The 18,939-nt window shown below is 38.5% G+C and overlaps 1 protein-coding gene across 1 annotated transcript; it reads left to right on the plus strand.

Moving 5' to 3' along the window:
- The first annotated feature begins 1,354 nt into the window (after window positions 1–1,354).
- On the plus strand, window positions 1,355–16,988 carry si:ch73-74h11.1 (desmoglein-2.1). Its single transcript, XM_081717610.1, has 15 exons — window positions 1,355–1,408; window positions 2,938–3,045; window positions 4,112–4,270; window positions 4,514–4,652; window positions 11,085–11,254; window positions 11,455–11,589; window positions 11,903–12,088; window positions 12,237–12,880; window positions 13,007–13,149; window positions 13,258–13,479; window positions 13,623–13,862; window positions 14,013–14,131; window positions 14,890–15,114; window positions 16,137–16,454; window positions 16,554–16,988. The coding sequence occupies exons 1-15, from the start codon at window positions 1,355–1,357 to the stop codon at window positions 16,986–16,988; spliced, it is 3,297 nt and encodes a 1,098-aa protein (XP_081573736.1).
- The last annotated feature ends 1,951 nt before the right edge of the window (window positions 16,989–18,939 follow it).

The raw sequence follows: 18,939 nt of genomic DNA on the forward strand, positions 1-18,939 counted from the left end.
ATAATAAGTGTGTAAGCACAGATGTAGGGGAGGGGCCGACAGGGAACATACTGCAGGAGGGGTGCTTGAGATGGGGGGCCCCACCCGCCCAAGAGGGGATCGTCAAGGGAAAATGAGCATTATAAAAGGGCCTACACCCTGCCACTTGCGGTGGGGCCCCAGAATTTTGTGCTACATCACTGAGTATAAGTAACTTCATCTTACCTATATAAAGCAAAAGCACTAGTGCTAGCACAAGTAGTAGGAAGAAGAAGAAGAAGAAGAAGAAGAAGAAGAAGAAGAAGAAGAAGAAGAAGCCGACGACGGCAGAGAAGAAACGGTCTCAGTACATTAAATTAAATTTCGGCTTTTCAGTTGCATCAATGGAAAAACAAGCCTAACAAAAACAGTTAAAGGTTAGAGATCATAAAGTACTTACCTACAGTTCTTACTTATTATTATGGATAAGTTTTCTAGAATGAAATAATGAAATATTTGATAACTGATTTTTGCATGCCTTTTGTGGTGTTGTCCTGTGCATGTCCTAAATTATTGTGTGTATTTCTTATATTTAACCTGATATGCTGTGATGTCAAGCATGAATAGAAAATGCACATGCACACACACTGTGAGGCAGGCCTAGAGGTAGCCTCTCTCTTACCTAAAACAGGCAAGTCAGAACATTAGTTTTTCAGTACATCTGCTGATTTGTATGTACAGTGTATGAAGGCCTCTCATTATACTGCCTTCCAGTTTCTATGTGTGTTTTCTAACAGATGCCATATAGCACATTTCAGACTAGGTTTAGGGTGCACATCTGCATTATTGTGCAATTTGTGAGATACTAGCTAGGAAATGGTACTCTGCTTTTTTATATTGGTTTAGTCAGTGACAGTTTAGAAGAGGCAGGTAGTCAGAGGCGGCACTTACATTTCCTATTATGCAGCTCAGTTATAACACATTGTCCAACTGACTACATCTGCAGAAACAGACGTTTAGCTGACCTATTTCACATAAAGAGAAAATGAAGGCTGAAAGTAAAAGAGAGAGAGAGAGAGAGAGACAGAGAGAGAGAGAGAGAGAGAGAGAGAGAGAGAGAGAGAGAGAGAGAGAGAGAGAGAGAGAGAGACAGAGAGAGAGAGAGAGAAGTGGAGGAATAGTATAGGAACACTATAGAGGGGAGTGGTACGGGGAGCCTATAGAAATATTTCAGTACCTGTGGGTGTGTCTAGTGCAAGTGTCTAGAACAAGTTCAACTGCAAGATGGTCAGCATCTCTTCTACTGACTAACAGACACATAACCAGGTCTGATCATCAAGAGTAAAAGAGCAGAGGAGCAAAGCACCGTGACTTCCGCCTGCCAGCCTGCGCAATCATGGCTGTCCAGCTTGGGAGACTCTGTTTGATCCTGCTATTGTGCATGACTGTGGTGGGTAATATTAATCAGCTTGCTGAAATGTTCCTACTTTTATTTAGTATGGTTTGATTTCTTCTCAATTGGCTCATGGTCATTTGCTTTAATTTCAGAGCTCTTTTTGATTCAAAAATTAAAGTGCATTTTGTGTGAACAAGAAATTGTAAAAATATAAGTAAATAATTGCGCAAATTATCCAGAAAGAGTATATACACATATATTCATATAACTGTAAGGATTGTTTATATATATATATAAAAGCCTGGTTCTTGATTTGTGTCAATGGGGGAAAGCCAGTTCTAAACAATTTCAACATAAAACTGTTTTGGTTGGTAAACAGGCTCATATGTAATTAGCTAACCTATGTGAAGCCAACTTATACAAAGCTAAATCATTAGATATAAAAGGAAAAAAAGCTCAATTGTTTGCTTAATTAGCCACAAATTGTCGCCTGTTGATATTTGAGATAGTATAAAAGAAGCGTATACCACACTGTGGAAAAAAAGCCTAAGGCATTTTAAAAATCACATGACACTGTGAAACTTAAATTTGTTCTACTGATACAGTTGTTTCTTCAGAGAGTAAAAAGAAAATCATTCTTCACATTTCCGAACACCGGCACGCTGTGAGAAATTACTTAGGCCATTGGGCCATGACTGCTTTATGTGTTTAGGATATTGTCTAATATGTTAGTACATCACATGTGCACTCACCACACAGATGTGTATCATACTTTTCAAATAATATTCTATTCACTGCAATAATATTAAAAAATTACATTTTTGAAAATTGACATTTAGGAAAGACCTGTAGAAATTTCTGAGAGCCCTCATATTCGGAAGGGTAGTGACTACTAAATGTATTTGTGTAACACAGGAGAGATGTGTTATGTGGCCAATAGTATGTAGGCTTTGGGGTGTGTTCATGCTTACAGGTAAATACTATAGACAGGCTGTCTGTGTAGTCTTGATGGCTAATAAATCACCCTGAGAAAATTCTGGAAAAAACTTCTTTATTTATGGATTTTATGTATTTTGATTTCTGCTTCTGAATTAGTGATATATAATTAGTGGTAGATTAGTAGCATTAATAGTACTACTACTAGCAGTAAGAATCATAGCAGCACTAGTCCATCCATATTGTATGGTGTACAGCAGGCTGATTAAAATGACAGAAATAATGACCTCTTTTTTTTTCTTTTTTTTTTTTAAATATCTAAATTCTACTCTCTCTGAAAAAAAAGCTTAAGCATATTTAGTAGTCACCATATTTAAGCCGATACCACATACTTGTTGTTTGTTGAACTGGTGGACCTTAAAAATGTTGGCACACCTTAGACTCTGCACTCTAGGTGATCTGGATTAATCGAAACACTAACTGTTGTCACAGGTCAGTGAACACATCCAAGTTCTATTTTATGATGCCAGCAACATGACAATGCCTAATAGGTATCTTTTAACTCTGGGGATGTTAATAATATATGCGCATACGCAAATATGCATATATGTGTATAACATGTCTAAAAAAAACCTTTTATTTCCAAGGCAACAAAAACTGCCAGTGGATCCAGACGAAAGAAACGGGAGTGGATTCTCCCACCGATAAAACTCATGGAGAATGTTGACTACACAAAGAAGCAATCCATTGCCAAAGTGAGCACACACTACTCAAGCTTCTCTTTTAATTTCACACCTGTACGCACATATCTCCCCTTTTCCAGGGCCTGTATTCTATATACATAATTTGAAGTAAATGTCAAAGACATGATGGGTGTGAGAGCAAGCCTGAGAGAAAAGGCCTGTGGCGAGATGAGAAAGGAACAAGACCAGCAGGTCTTCCACTGCACCTGACACCTGTTCCATGCAATGACATTGTAGTTTTGACATTTATATCTTGAAAGCATTACATTTTTACTAGGCCACACATTTGTGAGATTAAGCTACATTATTGAGGTATTATCCCAAATTTGCTCACTTGATGATAAGAAAATTAACATGTTTCTAATACTGCAAGCTTGAGTTGGCGGTAATTATGGCAGTAAACAAGACTGGGGTACACACCTCTCAGGCAGAGTTGATGGCTGCTTTGTAGTCTCTTTACATGAACTTCAGATTCACAGTGTGGTATCCTTCATCCTGGCCAGGAAAAGAGGAACAAAGAATATTAAAGACTTATTCAAGAAAGTTTTACTGTTGACATAAAGCATTTAATAGCCACGCTCAGGTATGAGCTCAGTGACCTCTCGATTCCCTGTAGTCCATCCCAACCACTTTGCTCATTTGAGACCTACTGTTCATTCGTACTGCTAATTATTTGCAGCTCATTAGGTGGACAAAAGTAACTAATGTAGATCCAAAGAAAGCAAAAGGAATGTAAACTATAAATGTTTTATAGATGTTTTAGTGTATAGTGAGATATACTTGTTTAGTCTGGCTTATATGTAGTTTATTGGGAACTTTATTTAAAGTGCTTTTTAAAAAAACTTATTACTATTATTATTATTATTATTATTATTATTATTATTACAGCCTTGTTGTTGTTTTAACTGGTGTTTAATATTAGTATTATGTACCTATGGCTACTCAGTATGTGGTTTCAAATCTAATGACTGTCAAAACCTAATTTAATAATAACATTCATGGGATTTTATAATTAGAAGGAAAAAAGCATATAATTCCCAACAGTGCTTTAATTCAGTAATGTCTCCCTGGTTGATAGATCCGGTCTGATAGAGACAGTGAAAGCCGGTCACTGGAATACTTCCTGACAGGTCATGGTGCAGACAAGGAGCCGTATAACCTCTTTGTCGTCAACCCCAAAAATGGTTTTGTAAGAATCACTGGACTCCTAGACAGAGAAGAAATATCCCACTACAATGTGAGTCTCTGACCAACTAAGATTATTTCTAAAACAGCACAACATTGTTATAGATAATTTTCAAGGTGATACATACACTGCCATGCAAGGATGATGGTCATTTTGTTGTTATCGTTTTAAGATTTTGAGAACCTTAAACCCAGGCAAGGTGCGTTATAATCGCAGTTAATTTATAGAAAGATCTTTTAGCTGACCATCATTTCTAATGAATGTGTAATAATACTATACGGTGTTTGCTTGCAGCTGACTGGAAGAGCGCGGTACAGGGATGGCTCAATGGCAGAAGCAGATGTTGAGCTGAAAATACAGGTGGAAGATCAGAACGACAATCCCCCAACGTTCAAGCTGTTCACTGGGGCCGTGTCAGAATGCAGTAAAATAGGTAGGTAATATGAATCCGTACCTTAACCCAAATCTTCAGACTATGGAAGAGTACCACCTCCAGACAAAAGTCAGTGGATGCCAGCATATGTCTTCTGTGTTTAAGGCTAAGATGGGGATTCATTTCTGCAAAGGGCTGGTGTGGCTGCATTCCAAACACGCAGAAGCTCACCCGATTTCACTTTTTTTAACTGCAGTTTTCAAACAAATGATCAGTTAGTGCTTGAAACCCTGTTGCCTCCCCACCCCGTGTAACGGCCCGAGTGCCGCAGGGCGTGGAGCAGGACGCACAGACTCCTTCGACAGAGACAGATGTTTAATGACATACAACACATACAATGATGGCACTCGCACATAACATGAGCAGTGACCATGAACACACATATAACTAATGTGAAAATTAACAAAAGCAACATAAACAATGACCCACGATGATGCACACACCAACAAAGGTTTAAATACACACAAACACACATCGTTAAACCTTGTGCAGGTGTGTGCTATCAAGGAGGGTGTGGTTACAAATAAGACAATGTGACTTCCACTGCACACGGCGGGCCGAACCACGTGACCAGTGAAAAGGGGAGCGTTCTGTGACACCCCTGCTTTAAGGCCACAAACAAACAAACAAACAAATAAATAAATAAATAGATTTAAAAAGGTCACACACACTAATATTTCGTTGGACCACCTTTAGCTTTGATTATGGCATGCGTTCGCTGTGGCATCATTTCCACAAGCTCTTGCAATGTCACAACATTTATTTCTGTCCAGAGTTGCATTCATTTTTCCCCAAGATCTTGTATTGATGATGGGAGATTTGGATCACTGCGCAAAGTCTTCTCCAGCACATCCCAAAGATTCTCAATGGTGTTCAGCTCTGGACTCTGTGGTGGCCAATCCATGTGTGAAAATGATGTTTTATGCTCCCTGAACCACTATTTCACAATTTGAGCCTGATGAATCCTGGCATTGTCATCTTGGAATACACCCATGCCATCAGGGAAGAAAAAATCCATTGAGGGACTAATCTGGTCCGTCAGTATATTCAGGTAGTCAGCTGACCTCATTCTTTGGGCACATAACGTTTCTGAACCTAGACATGACCAACTGCAGCAACCCCAGATCATAGCACTGCCCCCACAGACTTGTACGGTGGGCACTAGGCATGATGGGTGCTTCACTTCAGCCGTCTCTCTTCTTACCCTGATGCTCTCATCACTCTGGAACAGGGTAAATCTGGACTCATCAGACCACATGATCTTCTTCCATTGCTCCAGAGTCCAATCTTTATGCTCCCTAGCAAATTGAAGCCATTTTTACCTTCTTAAGGCTACACAGCAGTTTAGTCCCAATCCCTTGAGTTCCCTTCACATTGTGTGTGTGGAAATGCTCTTACTTTCACTATTAAACATATCCCTGAGTTCTACTCTTGTTTTTCTATGATTTGATTTCACCACACGTTTAAGTGATCACCAATCACGATCATTCAAGATTTTTTTCCGACCACATTCCTTCCTCGAAGATGATGTTTCCCCACTGTCCTTCCACTTTTTAATAATGCGTTGGACAGTTCTTAACCCGATTTTAATAGTTGTTTTAGATGTTTTCTCTGCTTGATGCATGCTAATAATTTAACCCTTCTGAAACAGATTAACACCTTTTCCATGACCACAGGATGTGTCTTTCGACACGGTTGTTTAACAAATGAGAAGCTACTCACTGCATCAGTTAGGGTTACATAACTTATTGCCAGCTGAAACATAATCATCCCTAAAGTAATTATCCAATGGGATGATCTTACCTATTTGCTTAGTTAATATAAGTGTGTGTGTGTGTGTGTGTGTGTGTGTGTGTGTGTGTGTGTATATATATATATATATATATATATATATATATATATATATATATATATATAAACAATAAAGAAAAAAGTAATTAGATCACCCCCTGGTGTCTACATTGAAAAGGTGCATTAATAGTACATTGGGTGTTGTGCACATGATGCGTTGTCCAAACAACATGCTATGACACTCCCATTTTGAGTTAGATATATTACTATTTTTTATCATTAACATTTTTTAACATAAAAAACAGAAATGAAAGTTTAACAACCTTTTTTTTTTATGGCATTTTTGTTGGCTTATGAGATACCTTAAGAGCACTGTAATGTATTCACTATGGCAAAAATATTTACGAATCGGGATTGTGAAAGAGTACATTGAGAGCTTACTGGTTTAGTCAGGGCAAACATGAATGATAAAAGCTGTCATGTAGGCCCATCAGTGAGTGAAATGCAGCTTGGTAGGGAAACATTCATAGTAACATTAGGTGAAGTTCTGGTACGCTTCTTACCATTACAGGAGACAGTGGAACAGGCAGAACAGTGGGAGCATGTTGGGGAATAGCCACACGCCTTCCTGCTTTAACTAGAGATGTAATAAAACAGCATAAATTGCTGCAGTTCTATGGTATTTTATTGTTCACCGTCAGATGGTTTAGGAAAATACCCTCCTAGTATATTGTATTAGCAGCTAATGTAAGGCCTATTTGAACTGTTACAAATGGCTGGTTCATAAAAGTTTCAGAAAATATATTTAATCAGTTTTTAAAAATTCACTCAACACGAAATGGTGATTCCAGATATTGTGAATGTAATCGTCATATGCTGCAGGTAATGCCTCCATAGCAAGTTTATATGTTGATAAGCTTATATGACATCATTTTAATGTCTTGACAGCCTTAACAATTTCAGATGGAAGCCACTGGCTTGAGACCCATTCTACCAATCCCATGTCATCAAACAACTGTACTCTGAAAAGCAAATAGTCATCGCTATTTCCCTTCACTACAGCAATGTAGTTATTCTGAAATGAACAAAACTCACTTCTGTTAACGTGAAAGTACTGAAAGGCTAATAATTACAGAGGCATTTTATCTTGGTTCACTATTGCAAAGCAGTCTGATTCAGCACACTGCGCAAAGCACACTAATTTGACTTGAGGCTTGCTCAGCTTAACATGGCCGTGCACAGACCGATTGCCGCCTGCTTTACAACGATGCACAGCAGGTTTTGTTTGTGTGTGCCCTACTTGTGGCAGACCCACTGTTGTGTCATGATTACTTATGGCATTTTAACCATTTTAACCAAAACACTTCGTCTCATCGCTTCTGAATACTATTTTATTAGTTTACAAGGGGGTACGTTACTGTATTTTCACATAAATATATTTACATCTAAATACATGTATTTTAAAAAGTATACATTTATTGCATCATGACTAAACCTGATAGCTGATCGTTATTTTTATTTTTAATTAAATCAATGGACATTTGTAATAAGCTTACTTTGCAAATATTATGAGCGCTCTAATTTTCCAAACTACCAGATGTCACTGTTCTAGTGCTGTCTTTTAATGCTCCTATGCTTCGATGCTTTGAAAGAGGACTCTTTAGCACTGATACGATCTCGCTCACACCGCAGCGCCTTCACAACTGCTAACTGTGTAGCATAGAATTATGGTTAGAATAGTCAAGGTGTCCATTTTTTTATGCTGCTGTTATTGGGCTCTGCAGCATTTTCATGAAGCAGATCAGACGAGAGAATCAACCAATCAATCAAAACACTCGTTGTCACAAATGAGATTTACAAATGCCTGGGTCCAAGGCCCCAGTAAGCACAGCAAAGGAAACTGTGACAAGGACTCCCTAAGAGTGTGTGAGTGAAACCTTATGAGGACCCCACAATAACGCAAACAAAAATAATCACCAAGAAGCCAAGAAATGCAACAGAAAAACAAAGGGGGGGGGGGGACTAATGCCAGAAAAAGCAGGAGAAATTACACTAACATTTGCATTTGTATATCAGAAAAGATTATGACAGTACTCTAAAAGCACATAACATAAAATGGCATTGCTAACATGTGAAAATGCACATTCTGCACATCTGCACATTCTGTACATTGTGTACATATATATACACAACCATATACATTGTACATTGTGTATATAAACATAATATACATATATTGTACATACATTGTTAATATATTTTGTACATATATGGAATATATATATTTCTCTATGCATATATATATTTCACATATATAGAATATCTATATTCCTCTATGCACCCCTGTTTTCTTTTTCCTCAGTGTGGACAGAGCACTCTCAACCATTTCACTGCGAGTTATACTGTGTATGATTATGTATGTGACAAATAAACCAAACTTGAACTTGAACTTGAACTTGAAATGCAGAAAAAGTGCATGACGTTAGAAATAATCCAGATTCTTGGGCAGTTATGAGGTTTTCCAGTCTATATTCGATGATTATAAATGTGTCTGGTGCAGGAACAACCCAGGAAACACTCAGGTAAAGAGAGAAACAGTAAATTAGAAAAGGCACATAGAAGAGGGTGGACATCAGAGTACAGGAGCAAAAACTAGCGAGAACAAAGACTGCTGCTGTGTATGGAAAGCCTCAAGGTCTTCTGTAAATAAAAATGGGCCGCTTTGTTTTCAGAATTCACAAATGAAGCAGACGACACCACCTTAGGAGGTTCTCTGGGTCCTTTTATAGAGGTCTGAGTTTGGTTGACATATTCACATATGTAAAAGAAGCCATGGATCAAACTCTGTAATGGCCCAACTGTGAAAATATCCTAAGGTCATGGTGCAAAACATTCTGTACTTAATGATATTGCCAAACTACATGCGTGACACAATACATTCAGCTGACTGCAGTTCAGTTAGCCCTGCCCTACCAGAAGGCCCTGACTGGATGATTGGTGGAAACACAGGGAAATGCTATAACATGTACCACATTCATATGTGCACAGAACAAGGAAAACTATTCAGGAAGACTCATTTGTTTATTTTAAAAGGGCACACAAAAGCGTTTTATGCTTGAAAAGTAATCATCTTGATTGTATTTCAGTGAATGTTCAAATATTATGGCAGTGATGTGGCTCCTAGTGGGTGTACTTGACATCACCCCTGATCTGAATATTTCCAGTAGCCCCTAGGCACTGGTTTGTTTTTCAAATTGCTCACCCTTCCTGTTCTCCTCTGTAAAACAGTAATGGAATGTGTGGTTGCCTGTTAATCTTCAGTCCTCTGTTCAGTTCAATTAAATTCAGTTCAACTTCATTATTTTTATACCAGTACAGTATAATGAAGCACTGTCAGGTTATTGTCTAGTGCAACTGTCAAGGCTACGAGAAGTATATGGTCCAAGTAAGAATGGGGAGAAACTATCTTGTGTCTAGCAATGATGCATTTAGACCAATGAGGAAGAGAAAGAGCGGCCTTCCAAGAGAGGCCTTCACCGTGGGCCACCCTGGCCAACCACATAGCTCCTGTCTAATCCCATCTACTGATGAAGGACTTCCCTACAAAGCACTCCAAGACACCAAGTCCACCATCTCTCTTGCTACCAAATAGGAGGAAAGCTACATCAGCCAGCCTGAGTTCTTTGAAAGGCAAAGACATCTACATGTGAGGGTGATGGAATTTAAAGCTCACCTTGTAACTAGAGGACCCGCTGGTTCGACTGATCCCTGACCAAGCTTTGGGAGGTAATGATACCAGAGCAGTGATAAGTTGAGACACATAACTGTGGCATCCACAACCCGACTGCATATGCCAGATCAGAGTGGGACTTCTACAGCGAAGATGTCAGTTAATGAAATGTTTTTGCTAGCATCAGAGGAACTGCCCAGAAACCAGGACAGCATGGAAGAAGACTCTCACTAACTGGGAGTAAAAAAAAACACCCACTACAGCAATGCACATTTTATAGAACATTTCAAAATGTTTGCTTTTGTGTGTTTCCTTTTTATTTGGCATTGACAGTCTTCCATACAAACTCTTTTGAATTACATCAGATATAACACAAACTATGATGGATTTTTTTTCTTTATATAAGTAACAGAACAATTTAAGCCGTATTTGTAAAATGTATGTCACCATATTTAAATCGGTAGGTGGCTTTAAATATTTGGTCATGCCAATCTCTGAGCATGTTGTTTATAATTTGATACTATGTCTATACATAGTAATGTACTATTAACTATCAATATTTGATACTATGTCTATACATAGTAATGTACTATTAACTATCAATATTTGATACTATGTCTATACATAGTAATGTACTATTAACTATCAATATTTGATACTATGTCTATACATAGTAATGTACTATTAACTATCAATATTTGATACTATGTCTATACATAGTAATGTACTATTAACTATCAATATTTGATACTATGTCTATACATAGTAATGTACTATTAACTATCAATATTTGTTACTATGTCTATACATAGTCATGTACTATTAACTATCAATATTTGATACTATGTCTATACATAGTAATGTACTATTAACTATCAATATTTGTTACTATGTCTCTGACACAACTACAGGAACTCCAGTCATGCAGATAAGTGCAGAAGACGCAGATGAGCACGGCACCATCAATTCAAAAATTGCGTACAGTATAGTGAAGCAAACCCCAGAGGGGTCTGGCTCCATGTTCTCCATTGATAGAGGCACTGGGAATCTCTATGTTAAACGGCACACCCTGGATAGAGAGGTAACAGGAATCGAAAACTAAGAGAAAATAAACATTCGGTTCTACTGGGAATACAAAGTAATACTTACTTTTGATCGGTGATGCACATATGGACAGCAAAATGTCTAAACTAAGTAAACTGCCAAGTCATAATTAGTATTAAAAAATTGACAGCAGCAAGAAATCTTAGAATTGTCTTATATTGTTTCTGTCTCATACAGACCCATGATGCCTACGCTTTAGTAGTGCAGGGTGTGGATATGGACGGAGCTGCAAACGGCAACACAGGAACTGGAACAGTGCAGATTCAGATCTTGGATATCAATGACAATGTTCCTACTCTGGAAAAAGATGAGGTAAGAAAACAGCTTAAAGCTTATATGTTTATTTTTACGTTTAAAATAAATTGATAATATTTTAATATATTTAAATAAAGATTTTTATAAATATGTTTGTTTTTTAATAATCGGCATTCGTCAAAATAATGCAAATTGATGAACTAGTCAAATGAGATACATTTATAATGTGTCCAAAATAATAATTTGTTCATAAGAAACTTGGTATTGTAAAAAGGTGGTAACCCTGGATATAAGCACATATATGTTTCATTTTACGTGCAGAACACTTAATTCTACAATGTGCCCATTATCTCTGTATTTCCTATATCAGTACACAGGTAGTGTTGATGAAGGTGTCTCTGATGTGGTTGTGATGAGGATCAAAGCTCAGGATAAGGACATGGAGAATACCAATAACTGGCTGGCCCTCTTCAATATTATCAAGGGCAATGAAGACGAGCTCTTCAGTATAGAGACAGACCCCAAAACAAATGAGGGCATTCTAAAGCTGGTCAAGGTATATATATATGCTAAATTTAAGATAGTTTTAGTTTTTAGTTTGTGTTTAATGTAATTTGTCACATTTTATTTGTTTTTCTTTTCTTTTTTCTTTTTTGTTTGTTTGTTTGTTCGTTTGTTTTTGCCAACTTGCTCATCCCATAAAGCCTGTGGATTTTGAAAAGGTCAAAGAACTGGATCTGGGCTTGGTCATTTCAAATGTAGCTCCTTTTATAAATGGAACTGCACTATCCCTTGGCTTGAACGTAGATTTAGACAGACCTGCAGGTGCAGGAGCTGGGGCAGGGGCAGGTGCAGGAGCTGGGGCAGGAGCTGGGGCAGGAGCTGGGGCAGGTGCAGGAGCTGGAGCAGGAGCGGGGGCAGGAGCTGGGGTAGGTGTAGGGGTAGGGGTGGGATTAGGGGTAGGAGTGGGTGTAGATGCTGGTGTGGATGTAGGGGTGGATGCAGGGGTAGATGCAGGGGTTAAACCTGGTGTTAAACCCGGTGTTAAACCTGGTATCAAACCTGACACAAAACCAGATACCAAGCCTGGAATTAAACCTGACACCAAGCCAAGCCCCAAACCAGGGACTAAACCTGGTGTTAAACCAGGCACAAAACCACTGGCTCCAGGAGGAAAGAGCTACCCAATCAAAATTGGCGTAAACAACTTACCTGACGGTCCAGGTTTTTCACCAGCAGTAAAAGATTTGCCTGTGTCAGAAAATCCAGAGGAGGTTCATGTTCCTGTGGTCATCGGTTCCTTTCTTGCTCTGGATGGTGATACTGGAGAAACTGCTGAAAATGTCAGGTATGTTTGAGGACTATTCATTTGCTTTCTGATTTTTTTAAAAGTGGAGGACATTCTGCATTAAGTCTTCTAACTGCCCAACTCATTCAGACAACAGTTTATCAATAGTTTATATTTCAAATTCAGGTATGCTAAAGGACATGATCCAGACAACTGGCTGGCCATTGATGAGGACACTTCTGAAATTAAACTTCTAAAGATCCCAGATCGAGAGTCAAAGTTACTTGTCAATGGAACTTATTTTGCAAAGATTCTCTGTATGACCAAAGGCAAGACAATTTCAGTCATGCAAACAAAATACATTTACTATGAGAAGTAAAAAAAAAAGAATCAACAAGGACACATACAATATACATTTTGTTTGTTTGTTTGTTTAGATGTTCCACCCAAGACAGCTACTGGGACAATAGCTCTAAAGGTGGAAGACACAAATGATAATTGTCCCAAGCTGACCAGTACATATGAAAATGTCTGTTCTGATACCAAAGTAGTAAACATAAGTGCATTTGATGAGGATGTATATCCCAATGGAGAACCTTATACATTTGTTCTGATAAAGGAGGAGACTCGTGGAGAATGGGAAATAGCTCCTATAAATGGTAAAGCAAAAAGATTGACAATTCACAAATCATTATTTTTTTCCACTTACTGAAAGAACGATAATCAGTAAACACCACCAGCATATACAAATTCAAAGAAAGACGTGTAACCTATTTTCTACTTATTTTATTTTTCATTTAAGGAACATCAGTGAGTTTGCATTCCAAGGACCTGCTGTGGCCAGGCTTTTATGAACTGACTATGGAGATTTCTGACATGAAGGGTCTAGCCTGTGAGGACAAGCAGAAGCTTCAAGTGGAAGTATGCACCTGTCAGAAAGGTGGCACCTGTGGTGTCAGAACAGGCCAACAACAAAGCGTTTTATCCCAGATTGGCGTTCCAGCCATTGGGCCACTCATAACAGGCCTAGCCTTGCTCATAAGTGAGTTGAAATGTGTGTACACATACACATTAATCATGTGTGCTCCAGTTGTGCAGGTCAACAGGCTGCTTGGAGAATTGTCCATGTTACAGTGCAAACAGCAGAGAAGGTTTTGCCCTCATACTGATATTCTGTTTGGTGGGCTTTCAGTGGTTCCTATTCTCCTGCTGTCATGCCAGTGTGGAGGAGGGAGCAAATTCGTAGAGCTGCCTTTTGATGCAAAGCAACACCTTATCTTATACCACAATGAAGGCAAAGGGGAAGACAAGGTATGATACAGCCACTGTAACCTTACACGTGCATTTTGGACACAGTTTAGGCACTCAGAAATGGGTAAATGTTCATGGTAAGAACATGTGTGTGCAGTGGAAGTAATGGGGGGAATATTTGAGATTGTAAGGAACTGTAAGAGACGTCAAAGAAGCTGCAGGACTGCGGTGGATAAGACTCTCTGCCTATCAAACTAATGGCGTTCCATAAGCATTTGAATCTAGCCATGTTGGAACATTGTTGTGACTGTGCTGGGAAATTAAGGAAAAAGAAAAAAAAAAAAAACCTCTCACAAGTCGTAACTTGCATGCACATGATATACATTCGTGCATGATTAGGTATGCTATGCTTGTGGTTTAATAGGAAAACATGAGAAGACCTTACGTAGGTGTACATGGAACACTGCTTATTAATTCTCTTCACATCCATTTTTTCATATACATTGTGCAGTCTTATGGACACAAAATGTACACCAATGACGTCGCAGAGAAAGATTTTCACGTTTTCCAAACATGACTGCGCTGTTTTCTAATAATACTGACACCAAGCGCCAAAGGAACATTTGCTACCTTTGCAACCTGTGACCTTTTTGTGAGTGCAAACTCTTCACTTTCTCCTGTGCCCCTTGTAGAGACCTATGCAGTGATTCTTTTTGGACACAGGCATATGTTAGGTGTGGCTACTTCAATGTTTCTACACTTTAAACATATTCGAGCCAAACATCATTCTCACTCCTGATCTCATGACATATTTATAGGTGTTGCCTCTTCTCAGTGCTCCTGATGTCTTGAAAACAACACCTGGAATGGCGCATGGCAGCACAGTGGAGTTAAATGGAAGGTTTATTCACAGCACGCATACATACCAAAGCAATGTTCCGTCAGCTGGGAGCATTCACTATAATTCAGTGAAGCACAAGATGCATAACCTTTATGAAGGGATATCCCTGCCAGATGACTACCTCCATGAATATTTCTCTCAGGTAGGGATTCAAAAACAGGAACAGTCATGTGTCTTTTTGACATAATCACATATTAATGTAATCTCTCACCAACGTTAGACAAAAAAGATAGAATTGTGTTATGGGATAATAAGAGTTTGGGAGAAAGACCACACCTGAAACTCCACCATTTCTCCTCCCATTTTATACCCCGCTACTTCTCCCTTTCACATCTGAGATGACATTTTTATACCCCACCTCCTCACCATCTACTCCCTGCCCCCCCACCTTCTTTTTCACCTACCTCATTCCAGCTTCTCCCACCTACAGAGGCCATTCAGAACTCTGGCCCAAAGTTCTCTGAGTTCTCCCCCCTTCTAGAGTCACACAAATACCTTCATCCTAAACAGTACAGAAGGTGTGGTCAGCACTCACAATTCTGTTCCAAACATACACTTAAGATGAAGCCAATCTGTGCTGTCCACTGGTAATACAATGTTCGTCCAAGTTGACATTTTCCAGATGGTTAAAGGGTTAACTGTTCATCTATAGCCAGCATAAGAGCTTATGTATGGGAGTAACAGGTCAAACAAATGAACCAGTTACAATATGCAATGCACTCATTGTTTGCTTCAATTTGAAATTACTTCATGTTCTTTCCAACATTTTAAACAGTCCATTTTTCTCCCACAACCAAGTAACAAGTGTCAACACTTTCTTCAGAAAGTACTGGTGTGGGAAGGAACATATCTTAGAGGCAGTGGTAGCTCAGTGGTTAAGGTTGCTGATTCACGCCCCACCACTGCCAAATTGCCACTGTCAGGTCCCTGAGCAAGGCCCTTCACCCTCAATTGCTCAAGTTGTACTCAATCATAATTGTAAGTTTGAATAAAAGCGTCAGGTAAATGAAAAATCTTATGTTGAAATGTGTTGCGAAAGCAAAACAACTTTAGTAAAGTAGTACCACTACTTAAAAAGTACTTATAGTAAGTACAATAAAAAATTACAATGTCCAACACTCTCTCATTCCAATTCTAAACATATTTCTTACTTTTGTATTTCAGAAGGTGAGCTCTGCAGCTGGGAATCCTCAGGACAGTCTGCTGATCTACAACTATGAAGGTCAAGGCTCACCTGCTGGTTCAGTGGGTTGCTCCAGCCTCCTTGAGTCAGATAATGACCTGGAGTTCCTCAGTGACTTAGGGCCGAAATTTATGACTTTAGCAGAGATTTGCAGTCCTCCAAAGCCAAGGTCACCACCTACCAAAGTTGAATACATTGTCAAGTCAGCGGATACCAGCTTCAAAAGTGAGACTTCTGTCACCACTAATACAATTCAGACTCCAAAATCTCCAACACCTCCACCACAGCAAAATACAGCTGTTAGCAAGACAATCAATAATTCAATCATTACTGAGACTACCAACAATTCAGTCATTACTGAAACTACCAACAAATCAATCATTACTAAAAATAATGAGAAATCAGTCATTACTGAAACTAACAACAAATCAGATGCTCTGTCCATCATGAATACTAGTCAAACACTGCTCGTACAGCAGCAACCTCTGTACTATTTGGTGGAACATCAGGTACCACACACTGTGATTCTTGCTGAGAGACCTGCACAGGGTATGTACCTAATCAATGGCCCCACAGGTGTTGAGGGTCTAATCCTCCAGAATGGTAATATAACACAGGGCACTCTAGAACAACAGGGAATGTACATGATTGATGGAGCATCTATAATGCAGGGAGGTATTGTGTTGGATGGCGGTCCGAGTCCAACCAGTCCAGGGAGCTTAACTACACCTACCATAGTAGGTAAGGGACAGCAGGGCAGACAGAAGCTCAAGGGTACAGGAGCTCAAGGCATTCATCCAGGTAGAACAGGAGAGGGTACTGGTAAAAAGTAACGTAGGAAATGATTAACGTCTTCAGACTCAAGGACAGAAATTATCTCAAGTATGTATGATCTTCACAACGGAACAATATATAAAGAAAAGGGGGACGTCATAGAGAATTTTAATGATATCAGGACATCCTGATCTCATTTTACTCGGATAAACACAATGGTCATTATAAACAATCAGTTGTATTGCTATATCAGACCAGCTAAGAGCATTTTGCATTGCTACACAATCATCATGTCAAGCTGAGCTTAGTTTTGTCATACTGGAACATAGTGTAGGTGACAGTGTAGGTTTTTCTGCGCAAATATGGTTGTTATTTTTTAACCATTCATGTAGTTATCAGATGATATTAGACCATTATTCAATATTGGTGGACCATGCTGCAATGCCAAAATGAATGTTCAAGGCTGCTAAAATCCTGAGCAATGCTCACCAACTATTACACTCTGTGTCCCTGTTTTCCTGATGTGTCCTTCTTACTAAAGAATATGTCAGTCTGGACACAGGTCTATGCATTTGCAGAAGGTCCTTAACCAAGTTCTTTCAGACTTAATTTGAATTTTATGTAGAGCATGAAACCTAGTACAAAAATGTTATCCCTTTTCATTTCAGTGTTTTTCACTCGTGCCAAATTCTCTAAATAATATGATAAATGTTGGCGGTAATGTAACACCGAGTGCAGGGCATACAAGATTTTGCATCATGTCTATTCCTAAAGTGGTGGCAGTTGAAAATGTATGCAAACAAGAACTAATAATTCAAGTGTGTATTTTCTTGCAGTATAACGCTACTGGAAGCTGAGAGACTCACTGACTCTTGCTAGCAGCTGTTCTGGCAGAGTGGTGTCCAGTAGTGACAGAGCCGTTTTCCCAGAAAATAATGGGGTTAAAACAGATATGTCATCATCTGTTTCATTCATTTCTTTTCTTTTCTTATTGCTCAACTGTGGCAGTCACATACTGACATCTAAGGTGTTTTTCTAATACCTATCTAGAGAGATCTAATTATCATAACTACCTTTCTTTTCTATTCATTTGGGCTGTTGTAACAAATATGAATCTGATATATACATATGGTGTAATTAACAAATAGCATAGTATTGCATACAAGTACAAAGAAGCATGTAAGCAGAACTGTTTGTGTAATGTAGAATGCATGTTACCATTCTGTTAAATTAAAAGGTTTAATTTTCAATTTTCTCCCCCAGGCACAAGGAACATATTGCAAAATGCAAAATTTCTCAAAAGCTAAAGTATGTAGAATATGAACATTTATGTACCATGTTAATGGATTCTGAAAACCCATTCTGTACATTAGTACATCCCTGTGGAGTAGTTTTGTTAGAACTTTCTTGTTTATCCTGGTCACAGAAACATTATCATTAAAACATTGGTATATAAAATATGAATATATATTAAATCAAAATGTGTTATTTCATTTTCTAATAAATTCGATTTGTCAGCATGTTTAGTTTTCAATAAAGAATACCTGAACTGATGCATCCGGGCAAAGAACTGTAGGTTCTAAATGACCTAGCACCCAGGGGCATGCCTAGACAGCACTGACAACAGGAACTCGGGGGAGAGAACATACGTCGCTGTATGAAATGTTTACATAATGTTGTGAAATCAGAACAAGAATGAAATCAGATCTTTGCTGGTACTATCCTGCTGAAACTATATAAATCACAACTACATTGCTCAAGTAAATTTAACATGGGGTTTTTTTTAAATGTGAGTACACACATAGACCAAAATTGTGAGGTAAAAATCCATGACATCAACAAGCCATCAGAATGGATGTGGAGCTCACTACTTTTATTGTACAATTTTATTATTCATTTTGGTTTATATTATTTTCTGGCCAAAACCTGTTCACTATAATATACTTCCACTGGTACACACATTGTTTTATGCATGAATCATTAGAATTCAGTTGACTGGAAGTGTTGACT

The sequence above is a fragment of the Electrophorus electricus genome, chromosome 7 (genome assembly GCF_041902795.1).
Source record: "Electrophorus electricus isolate QZ-2024a chromosome 7, ASM4190279v1, whole genome shotgun sequence".
NCBI lineage: Eukaryota > Metazoa > Chordata > Actinopteri > Gymnotiformes > Gymnotidae > Electrophorus > Electrophorus electricus.

Excerpts from the sequence above, each read along its gene's own strand:
- si:ch73-74h11.1 (XM_081717610.1), top strand. The coding sequence starts at position 1,355 with ATGGCTGTCCAGCTTGGGAGACTCTGTTTGATCCTGCTATTGTGCATG. Across the intron at positions 3,046-4,111 it reads AGAAGCAATCCATTGCCAAA|ATCCGGTCTGATAGAGACAG; the intron begins GTGAGCACACAC and ends CCTGGTTGATAG. Across the intron at positions 15,115-16,136 it reads TCCATGAATATTTCTCTCAG|AAGGTGAGCTCTGCAGCTGG; the intron begins GTAGGGATTCAA and ends TTTGTATTTCAG.